Source organism: Thamnophis elegans, chromosome 5 (genome assembly GCF_009769535.1).
Source record: "Thamnophis elegans isolate rThaEle1 chromosome 5, rThaEle1.pri, whole genome shotgun sequence".
Classification (NCBI taxonomy): Eukaryota; Metazoa; Chordata; class Lepidosauria; order Squamata; family Colubridae; genus Thamnophis; species Thamnophis elegans.
The window spans coordinates 26,988,875-27,001,328 of NC_045545.1; the positions used below are offsets into that span (position 1 = coordinate 26,988,875).

Below are 12,454 nucleotides of genomic sequence, written 5' to 3' on the forward strand. Positions count from 1 at the left end.
TTGACTGCTTTTGTCAGTACACAAACTGCTGCCATTAGAAGAAAAAACTGCTCTATTTCAAACGTGTTCAGATGGTACTGTTGTTTTATAGAAGGATGAGCTTTTGAAAATTACAGTAATTGCACCTTAACAAAACGTAACAAAATTATTGACTCTACAGAATTTGAACAAAATAAGTGACAAGCAACTCAAACCTGCTCTAGACATTAATAGTAACAAATTCAACTGGTCCTCTAAATCCTCTAGAGAACAATACAAAAGTGCAAAGGCAAAGAATGCTCATTTGGTATGAGTCTTCTGTACTGTACATTTGAGTGGAGAATAATCAGAATTTAGACACATCTTCAAGTTGAAAGACTTCAGAAGATTTTATGCCATGAAAATAAAAATTACAAAAATAAGATATCAGAACCTTTAAGTCTGTGTGAAACAGAGTGACTAGTATTTTATAATTGCCAGGGGCAAGTCCTTAGTTTTTCCAGTCTATCCAGTCAAATGCAGCCAGTTTCTGACATTTATTGCAATAAATGATATTTCTTGAATACCTTATAAGCAGCCTGAAGTATCTTATGAACAATTCATGATAAATCATATTTCTTAAAGCTGCATCTCTACCCTTTTATCCCACTATTTAAATTGTCTCACACCAAGATAGTTTTAACTTCTTCATTACACTATTAATATTCTGCGTTTTACTTGTTAATATCTCATTTATTCATCCAGCATTGCCCTCTAATTCAGTCTTAGACTCCATTAGAAAAGGTTCGTGCATACTGATGAAGAGAAGGCTAAGAAATTCCATATTTCTAACTAGCAATAAGGAAGAAAAGATGCTGTCAAGATTGTCTTTGATAAATATATGCATGGACTCCAAAGCAAGATAGGGAAGGCAGAAAGATTTAAATTCATGCCTCTGGCTCAGGAAAACCACATATAGGAAAACTACATACAAATCACATTTCTAGTTTATTGCCCACCTTTTTAATATACTTTGCTTCTGAACAAAGGAGGAAAACGTGAAGTACATGCAATATCACTTGTGTATATATGCATAGTGTTATCACTGTACAGTAGCTCTTCAAAGGCAAAGACTTTGGGGGAACCAACTTTCTAGAAATGCCAAGTTGCACGTAGCATAATGAATCACAAAATATTTGATGCTGTTGCAAAACAAAGCTAATATAAAATTGCTTCCAAATATACTTTCGATACTGCTATATCCCGTTATTCAGCAATACATGAAGGAAAATTCTAATTATCCAAGAGTAAACTAGTGGAAAGGATTCAATAATTGTAATTACCGTATATACTCGAGTATAGGCCGACCCGAATATAAGCCGAGGCACCTAATTTTACCACAAAAAACTGGAAAAGTTATTGACTCGAGTATAAGCCTAGGGTGGGAAATGCAGCAGCTACCGGTAAATTTCAAAAATAAAAATAGATACCAATAATGTTTTTGAATATTTATTTCAAAGAAAAACAGTAAACTAGCGGTGTATTCAATGAAATACTTCACTCACCTCATGATGCTGATGTCCCGCTGTGATGATGATGTCCCGTGCAGCCGCGGGAGCGATGTCCCGCCTCCTATGACACACGGCACAGTGATTCCTATCATTGGATCACTGTACCAGAGGAGGTGGGACATCGCTATGTGGCTGCTTGCCATAACAAGGAGGAGGTGGGACATCGTTGCAGAGTGGCAGGAGGGGGAGGAAGGGGAATCGTAAGACAGCCCTGCATTACATTAGAAGGTGAGGAGGGGGGATGGTGCGGTGCGCGCTGCGCGGCAAACTGACACAGAGGGAGGGGAAACTCACAGGGGCACTGGGCCATTCACGAGTGTCACCCAGCGGCATGGCCCCGCCCCTTTTTCCCCTCCATTTCGGGCAAATTTTTCACTGACTCGAGTATAAGCCGAGGCGGCTTTTTTCAGCCCAAAAAGTGGGCTGAAAAACTAGGCTTATACTCGAGTATATACAGTATATGTTTTGATGGCAGATAAGTGCACTTTCACTGGTTCTCATTCCCTTACTTGTAAATTCTTATACTTATTAATCTTTTGGAACTGAACAATCTTCTCTCTTCATCAAACCCAATTTGCCTATCATTTAAACATATTATTTATTATTAAGTATAAATATAATTTACACAAAAACATTTCTCTTTATTCTATATTGAAGCCTTATACTGAGACAATACATTAGCCCATTAGCTTCTAGACTATGTGCTCTAATAAGCAACAAACTCCAAATTTATTAGTCTTACCACTATTGTTTTGACTGTGGAAAGGAAATGTTGAGTCTGAGTCTTCAGAAATTAAAATAATACATTTAATAAACATTAGTCTTTAGAATATCAAAATAATAAATTTAATAAACATCAGCTGTGCACATTTTGAAAATGTTATGAGAGCGCAGCATCTTTTTGCTATTCATTAAAATGGTCCAGCTTTCTTTAGAATTTTGTGTGAGCCTGAAAAAGGTGTATTCGCTTTAGAAGAGCTGAATTGTTAAGAGTTAACTTGACTCTTAAGCAATCGCACTTTCAACTTTGAAATAGAAGTTCGAAAAAAGAGGGGCTACTGGCTGTGCTTGCATTGCTGCAATGTCCAAACCGCAGCACCTTTCCACTCATTTGCAAAACAGGTGTAGCTTAATAAGCAAAAAGAAAAAGTGGGGGAAGGACAGAACTTCTATATCACTGTTTCTTTTTATATTTCTGAATGGTTTATTACATCTGGAAGATAAGGAAAATCTTGACAATGGGCTTTCTTCTTCAGGCAGACTCTTCCCTTAGCACACCCTCCCAATCATTATCTGTCCTGAATCATAATCATAATCTTCCCTTATCCAAGATATGTTGAGAGAAAAGGCAAATACTTATTACTACAGGGCGGGGCATAACCTTTTCCTAGGGGGTCACAGCAACACTTGTAATAACAACACAAATAATTCATACACCATTCGAAAGCCCATCAAAAACTGAGTTTATTGACATGATTTAATAGTCAGTATGACCACCATTAGCCCTTCGAACAGCATTCAAACGAGGTGGATAAGAACACAACAAATCTTCAAACAGTTCCGTTCGATTTTCCAGATTTTTCAACACAGTTTCCAAATTCATTCTCAAAGTTTCAACCGAATATCGATTTTGACCTTGCTCCTGAATCATCAGAGCTTCCACTTCATCCTTAATTATGGCCCCAATGTTCTCTGCCGGATTGAGATCTGGCGAATTTCCCGGCCAGACGTCATTGCCCCAAAATTCGACATTGTTTTCCTTTAACAATTGCTGAGTCGCATTTGCACGCATGCAAGGAGCTTTGTCATGAAGAAAGACAGCCTCACCAACCACCAAGACATTGTCTGGATCACTGAGAAATGGAATGACATTCTCCAATAAAATTTTCTCACGGAAATAACTGCCATCCCAGGATTCCCCTTTATCCTTCAAAACCCAATGCAGTTTCTTGGCTGTGAAAATGACGAAAATCCCGATGCAAGTCGGATTGTGAATGATTTGTCGATATCGTTCATGTTTGGCGATGTCGTCGACGTCTTTAGCCCAAATTCGATCGTTCTGGAAATTCGGTTTTCGAATGGCATAAACGAAGAATTCGTCAGATGGCGCCAAATGAAGAAAATCTTCCTCGGTCCATTCAGACAACCAATCGCACAACCAAAGCCGATCTTGAACGTGTGTTTGAGTTTTCAATGGTTTGCAAATGACGTGGAATGGCTTCAAACCTTCTCGTTCTCGATATCGGCCGATTGTCCTTTGATCAACTCGTTTTCCACGAATTTGAAGGATTTCTTGGGCCACTTTTCGGTTTCCTTTTCGTTGTTTGCGACTGCCAGTTGCAATGATGGCTTTGCTTTCTTGGGACAGTTGCAGAGGACGCCCTTCTCCAAATTTTGTGAAACATTCTTGGGCTGTTTTGTTCCAATTATCAGTAACCCAATCCGGATGACGTTTCAATTTGTTTGCAATCCATTTTCGATTGATAAACGTCGCTCCAGCATCGCGAGCCTCTCGAAAGGCAATGTATTTTATTCTGTCAATGATCCTTTGTTCTTCCGAATCGAATTTTCCAGCCATTCTTAAAGCAAATTTAACATTTAATAGCTCATTCAATTCAGTTTTTTATGGGCTTTAAAATGAGGTGTCGCGGAAGTTGTAAACTGCTGTCGATCTTGCTGTGACCCCCTAGGAAAAGGTTATGCCCCGCCCTGTAGTTTTTCCTAACTATAGCTTCAATGCTTCATCTTTCTCTCTGGTGCTTTGCTCATCCAATGGGTAAACAGCATTTTTCTCCTCTTTTCAGATTCCAATCAAACTAGGTTTTTTAAAGAGAAGCAACAGCACAGAAGAGGCATGTACTTCTATTCAAAGGCAGAGCATAATATAGAGACATCAGATAATAAATCCAAAGATGAGAAACCAATGCTTTCTGCTTCAACTACACATTTTAGAAATGGAATTTCTAAACTGTATTTCTATAACACTTGCAAACCCATTTAATATTTTGATTAATCTGTCTAAGCATTGTATATATAGATACTTAATATGATCATAATGACATCTTTTGAGATAAATCTGAACAGACATAATATAGTATATTGGATCTGAAAAATAATTGCATTCCTATAATACTATTTTGGATATCACGTTGAAGAAAAGTGATTTTATTTCTACGTAATTATGTACAAAGCTATATGGTCCAGCTAAGATCCCCCCGCCCCTCCAGCCTATGGGCACTCCTTGTCTAAATTGAAATAAAGACATACCAGTGTTTGACTGGCAGGTTATAAGTAATTTCTTGCCAGTGTCTTTGAGCTTCATAGTCTCCATACATAGGTGCTTTTCCTGCACCTAAAACACAAAAGGAAGAAAATATGAGATATGTTTGTGTACTTATTTGTTAAACTATATGCTATCCATTGTTATGATTCTACTAGTGTTTTTATTAAATGCTTGAGAAATAAATGTTTTCTATTCTAAATGTGTGTCCATGTTAAACAGAAAATATTTCTAATTCTTTCAAATACAAAAATAAAACAGTATTGATATTCTTCCGCCTGAAACATACAATTATACATGATACTATACATGCAGAATCCATCTTCAATGTTTCTTAATGTAGCACCCCATCTGCCATTTCACAGACTCCTCTGACCAATAGCTTGCAATATATAGCTTGATCTTCTGATCTTCAAGAAAAAGAATTGGGATGCCACAGGACCGCAAAAAGTCAGCCCTATATCAAAGACCTTCTCTAATCACCATTTTTGGACCTAACACCTAATACTTGGTATCCTCAAAAATATGGTCCTACTCAGTGGTGGACTCCAGCTCCTGTTGCAATAGGACGCTGCAACGGGGCCCGGTGTCTACCACGTGAATGTGTGCATCATGCACGCAGCGCACACATTCATACTTACTGCCCACTGCTTGGCTGAGCGTCACGCAGGCGCCATATGCTCTGTGCGGGTAAGCCCCGATCGACTCAAATAGCAGTAAGGAGAGCAGGTGTGCAGGTGGCCCCTCCAGAGCACTGTACCAGAACGGTACCTGGTGCTCCCAGCAGGCACCGGTACGCCCATACCGGAGCGTAGCCCACCACTGGTCCTACTGCATACCTCCATCCATGTACAATGAAGGAGATAAGTCACTTTCATTTTCTTTAAGCTTTATACAAAAAAGTACTTTCTTTGCTATTGTAATGCTTGAGTCAAATGTTATGCTTGAGTCAAATTCAGCTTGAAGTTGGTACCAATTTTATATGTAGCAAATTAGGTTCCATTTTGCTCAATTCTACTTGCTATTCTCTTAGCTATTCTCTTGAATAGGCTTCTTTTTAAACAAGATATAAGATATATGAAACAGTGTATTTGTTATAGCATCCAAGTAAATATCATATATACAATTATTCATTTCTTGTCTCCTGATTAACTAATGAAAGCACATATATATTTCAGCTAACACACTATAACTACATAAATTGAATAGTTTCTTTTAAATCTAGGAAAGACTTTTATCATTCTTTCATATAATTTACTTTTTGATAGTTCATACATGCAAGAAGAGAAGGGTAATATTTGTCCCTTTGTAAAATGTGGACAAGAAATGAACTTCTGGAGCAACTAAATATCATTATTGCCTGAGCATAGGCAGAGGACTATTGCCTTGCCTTGCTTTTAGTAAAGAATTACTTCAATGCAGATAAACATATACAGATATAATTCTTTTTGGGTGGAGATTGGGAGAAAAAGCTGCCAATCTGAAGTTATTATTAAACAGATGCAGATCTTCAAAATATCATACCAGTATTACTTTATTGTAGTGATTGGAGCCCACGCCTTCTGAATAAGGTCCCTGTATAAAGTACAAATTATAATCCACCTACCCCATTAGTTAAATACCAGCATATTCTAACCAGCTGCCTAAACCAATATATATAGACAATAAGCAGTGCTATTAACTTATACAGACCTAAGTGTCTGAATGAATGGTTGCAGGTTGAAGATTACTTGTACTACGCATTTGTTCACGCTAGATTTTATCAATGAGTTACTTTAAGAATAATATATTATTCTATCTTATTATAGATAGTTCTCATTTACCTACTGCCTCATGCAGTTATTGTATATCCTTAACTGAAGACTGGTACACTCTATCTGGGATGGTTGTCCTCCTCCACCAAGTGTCCAGCTTTCAGAAGAAGCACATGGAGTGGTAAGGGAGGAAAGAGGCACCTGACTAGCCAGTAAATCAGCTAAATCAACCTTGCCTGGTGATCAATAGGGCGACACATGTCAGATCACCCTCACATCTGCCTCATATAGCAGCTATTCATCATTACAATTGTGATGAAAAGTGACCAATCCTCACAGTCCTCATAAGTATATAAAGCAAAGGAAAGCTGAAGTAAGTTCATAAGCATAATCACTCAGTGACCACTTCACTTAACAACCGAGTTGCCAGTTCCAATTGTGATCTCTAAATAAGTACAAGGAAGAGCTAACTTTAGCAAGTCTTTTTATTTATTTTACTGGTACTCTGAGCATAAGAAATATTTTTACTGAAGTATTTTAATACCACAACTTTCGGTTTTTATTCTGGAAATGTCTACTATTGCAAGTCTTAATAACGTTTCCAGTTTAAAAGATGATTACCATAAAATGGATAGTGTCTGAAGAACAGAAATATATTCAGGTGTTTAAAATATGTGATTAGAATCAGTAGAATAGGAGAGAAGAGCTGTCTTTACTAAGCCCGTTGCCACTACAAATACTGAGAAAATTCTACCCTATAAGCATAGCATCCCAACAGTAGATTTAAAACTATGATCCAATAGGCTAAATATATAGAAATGAATCCCCCCCCACTTCCCTTCCTTCAATCTTTGATTTTAGCATATGGACAATGGCATAAATAGATTTATTGAATAAATAAAGTCAGCAAGTCTATGGAAATTCTCAGTCATCCGGGTCATGATTGTCCCAAAGGTGCTTTTTCAAGAGGCAACTGGACTTTCTGGTTTTTCTTTGAAGACTTTTGCTTCTCATCCAAGAAGCTTCTTCAGCTTCTTGGAAGCTTTTTCAGCTTCTTGGATGAGAAGTGAAACATCTTCAAAGAAAAATCAGAAAGTCCAGTTGCCTCTTGAAAAAGCACCTTTGGGACAAGGTCAACATGTATGAGTTTACTTTCTTCTTCACATGTTTTGAACCATATTAAAGATAAAACAATTAGAACAGGGGAGGGGGGAATAGGCAGAAAGTCATACAGTACTTGACCTCTCAATTGTATGACTGACAGACACAATTTAAAGTGTAGGAGGGATAAGATCAGCACAAAACTAAACCTGCTTTAATTTAAATTTCATTAAACTTAAATGCATCAAATATTTTATTGTTGTTGTTGTTGTATTTTTACATAAAACAGTTTAGCTAAGTGCTTCCTGGACTTAACCTTATGTAAGTACTAATACAATAATGAAATACTAGATTAGATTAGTCATATGAAGATCATTTTTAGATCAGTTAAGAATTATCTAAATTTTATAAGATGCTCAAATAATACCGCATTTGTTTATTTCAAACAGATATTAAATCTGGAATGCTCAGGATATAACTGAATAATATTGAAGAATGAGCAAAGATAAGATAGATATTTTTGTTCATATAATTATGCTGATATTTGCAGTTCTATAAAAATACAAAATAGTTGCTCATATATCATATATTTTGTACAACAATCCCATATTAAGATTTCCCACTATCATACTCTGAACTTTTAAAGAAAATTATCTCCATACACTAGCTCAAAGTCTGAATGTGTATTACCTGAATAAGGACCAAGTGATACAGTCCATCGAGCAATAAGTCCAAGTAACACAGTAATTGTGATTAAGCTCCATTTTTCCATAGCTGGTCTTCCGTCCAGACCTGGAAATAAGAACAATTATATTACACACTATTTTACATTAATTTAGTCCTAATATATTACCATAATAAAACCATTTCTTTATAATATGCACAACTCTGTTTCAAAAGGCAGCAATCCAATGTGGGCTTTTTATAATATTATTACGGGAAAAAGAAAACCAGTGAAAACAAAGAGCAAATTTCAGCATAGTATCAGGGGGCTATTCTGCAACAGCCAGAAACGCTATTGAAAGAATCATAGCAATAGCACTTAGACTTATATGCCACTCCATAGTGCAATAAGATGATTCTTTCCTTTCTCCCCTTCTTTCCTTTCCCTATCCCCTATCCTATCCTTTTCTTTCCTGATACAAAACTGCCTAGTAAGAAAAGAGAGCCATTCCTGATTTACCAGGCTGCCAACTGGGTCTCTCAGACTTAATTGCAAAAACACTTGAAAGCCAGTCTATGCCATACGGGAGCTACCATAGTTCACCCTAACTGGCTTCTGTAAGACTGAAATGGGCAATGGAGATAGCCAATTTTGTGCTGATTTTAGTTATCTGCTGGTTCAAAGGCAGATGAATATCATTTTAACCAAGTCATAGAAAAAGGGCCATATTAAACACAGATTAACCAAAGCAATGTATTTTAGAAACTCTGCCAATATAGTTAATTTGTGATTTAGTGTATAATATGAAACCAGAAAATTGGGTTGAATAAACCAATGTCAAGTATACCATAGGTACACAATTAAACCAAAGTATCTATTTCAAAATATGATAGACCTAAACCATATTACAGTTTATCATTCCATATTAAACCTAGTAATTGTCACCTGAAAATTGTGGTATAGCAGCTTGCATGAATCCAGTCACTAATTTTTATTAAAGCAACCTTCTCCAGTCAGGAATCATGCACATTGATAGTCCCATCAATCCCACTCACCATACCAACGGTTAAATGCATGTAATGCAGAGAAGCACAAACTACTCAACCACTTGTTAACTATGTAATTATTATAGGATTCAGTTTGTATAAATGCAGAAAACAGTATGCATTGAAGAATGCATGAAAATAAATGGAATTATTAGCAAAAGGTTCAACATGAAAGAAGGAGTAAGACAAGGATATATAATGTCCCTGAATTGTTTAATATATTTATAAATAAAATAGGAACTGGGCATGATTAGTTTAGTGAAGAGAAGGATCAGGAGAGACATGATAGCAGTGTTCCAATATTTGAGGGGCTGCCACAGAGAGGAGGGGGTCAAGCTATTTTCCAAAGCACTTGAGGGCCAGACAAGGAATAATGGATGGAAACTGAACAAGGAGAGATTCAACCTGGAAATAAGGATAATTTTTCTGACAGTAAGAACAATCAATCCAATGGAACAGCTTGCCTTCAGAAGTTGTGGGAGCTTCATCACTGGAAGCTTTCAAGAAGAAACTGGCCTGCCATCTGTCAAAAGTGGTGTAGTATCTGCTGGGGGGGGGGGGGTTGACTAGATGACCTATGAAGTCCTTTCCAACTGTTAATCTGTATCTGTATCTAAATGTATAAGAAATGCTTGTAGAATTATTAATGGGAGGGGGCTTGTTCTTGCTTTCAGTAGTTTTGCCTTATAAGTTTTATCTTATTTGAAAGACACCAAGAGTTTGATTAGATTGCAGTGATATAGTAATCTAATAAGTACAATGTCAGATAGAATGTGCAATATAAAAAGGAGTATGGCTCTGAAAATTAAAGAATCAAACATCAGATTAGTTGTGTTTGGTAGGAAACGTGGAGTGAATGATTAGAGATTATAAATGGTGAAAAACTATAACAAGTACCAGTAGATGAAATTGCATGCTGGGTAGCATGGGAAAATGGTTGGAGAAATGTTGGTATAAAAAATAGGTGATACATTGATACATGTTTCTATCAGGAAGAAACATTTATCAAAAGAAACAGAAAAAATAGCTGTGCTCCTACTCACTTTCTTATTGGGCAGTATAAATTTGATATCAGAAAAAAACAAAGACGATGAAGGAAGTGGAAATGTAGTATTTAAAAAGTACATGTGGGAGCTTAGCGTTAAAAACAAGAATAGATAAAAATCAAGAAAAAGTAGATGCCAAATTAATGAGAGTCAAGTAAAAGAAGTTAATTGCTGGCATGAAAGCAGTATATTTAAGTTACTTGATTATAGAGGGAAGAAAGTAAAACTTGTACTTCAAAAATATTTCCTTTTATTTCACATTTTAAATTGCTTGCTGTTTCCCTGCAGATGGCAAAAAATTACATACAAGAAAGGGAATAGCATGATGGGGATGTATGATTAATTCAAGAATATATGTTTATATAAGACTGCATAAACATTCCGCAGCATGCAGAATTATCAACTCTTAAGTGTGCTTAGCACCTTAAAGCCTCCTCCCCGCCACATTTGTTTAATTATCTAGGAAGCATCATTGGTATTTATGAAAGGAAGCCAGATTAGGGCTCCTGTAAGTATTTGACCATATTGTGGAACCAGATTGTGTGGGGCAATATGCTGACTCTGTAAACCGCTTAGAGAGGGCTGAAAAGCACTGTGAAGCGATATATAAGTCTAAGTGCTGTTGCTATATGCAACCTGCACATCGTTTAAAATCTCCTCAACGCCCATTACTGGAAAGATTGATTATGTGACACCTCACACCGATGTGGGTTGGAAGCACAGTCCCTATAGGGTGTTTTTTTTAAAGAAAGCTCTTTGAAGAGGAAGCTGGTCACGATCTCTATCCTGCTACAGTCCACGAAAGCTCCTCCCTTCCCCAGTGGAAGAAGATTCAGGTTCCGTATGCAAAGTCGCCCTGCCTCTGTATCGCTTTCCTTGCCTGCAGCACAGCCTTCCCCAACAGGGAGCCCTCCAAATCAGCACGCTGATGTAAATCCCGGCCGTTGGCGAGGCTGTTGGGAGGGTTTTTTTTTTTTAACCAACGGTTCTGGAGGCAGGAAGCTGAGCACCCACAAAGGGGAAAGAATGCAGTTCCTGACTCCCCCCGAAGGGACACGCGCGTTTCTCTTAACAGGAAACGCCAAGCCTCATCCAGCTATCAAGCGCGTGCTCTACTCCCCTCAGGAGCGCTTATAAATTATAAATCCCGCCTTTGCCTCGCGCCATGTCGGCCACCGCCAGCGACCCCCCCTCCCCCGCCGCCATTGGACACTCTCCGACTCACCGAAACTGACAGGCGCGAAAGGGCATTCAATGGGCGTGCGCGCGTCCGACCGGCTCATTGGTCCCGCCTTGCTGGCCGGCCGCATGCGCAAAAGGTTTCCTGAATAGGTGACGTTGCCTATACTCTGCGTGTTACGTGTAGGCTGAGTTTTGCAGGAGGCTCGTCAAAATCAGTGAAGGTGGCTGCTAATTTTAGATGAAGCTAGTCCCGCAGGACATTAAGATAAATCCATGTGTCTTTTCAGTTACGACATGAAGCCGTTTAGTTTGTAAACAATAAAAATATAGCTCACTGTTTTATTTAGACTGGGATCGCACATTACACTGTACTAAGCTATGGATTTATTAATCATGATTTATTGAATAAGCCACGTAGTTCAGTATCATTAGGCACATTAAAATGGGAACATAAATACCCGGGGGGGGATTAGAAAGTGCAAAAAATGTCTCCTATATCTTCAAGCTATATTCTATAATTACAGAACACTACAAGCCGAAATATATCACAGTCTGATAAAATGTATAAGTTATTTGGCCAGAGTCTTTTAAAAAACTGGAAAAAGTGAAACAAAGTAAGCAAATAAAAACAGCAATAGATAACATTTATTTTAATTCATTTCATTCATTCATCACCTTTACATAACGCCCATCACATTCAGAATGATTCTGAGCAGTGTACAACTAAAGCATTAATACCATATAAAAATACAATACATCAATAAAAGGATCCGGGTAAATAAAAATAAAATAAGCTAAGTTTTAAACAAATGGGGGGGGGGGAGGCTTTAAGGTTGCATGCCACTCAGCAAA

General features: G+C 37.5%; 1 protein-coding gene across 1 annotated transcript in view; it reads right to left on the reverse strand.

Moving 5' to 3' along the window:
• Positions 1-11,717, reverse strand: part of ALG6 (ALG6 alpha-1,3-glucosyltransferase) — a 34,806-nt gene extending 23,089 nt beyond the window's left edge. Inside the window, exons 1-3 of the mRNA XM_032218863.1 lie at positions 11,646-11,717; positions 8,355-8,456; positions 4,797-4,881 (exon numbers count right to left, since the gene is read on the reverse strand). Of these exons, the coding sequence (XP_032074754.1) occupies positions 4,797-4,881; positions 8,355-8,456; positions 11,646-11,703 (245 nt within the window). The 5' untranslated portion in view covers positions 11,704-11,717. The remainder of the gene's footprint in view (positions 1-4,796; positions 4,882-8,354; positions 8,457-11,645) is intronic.
• Between the last annotated feature and the right edge of the window lie 737 nt (positions 11,718-12,454).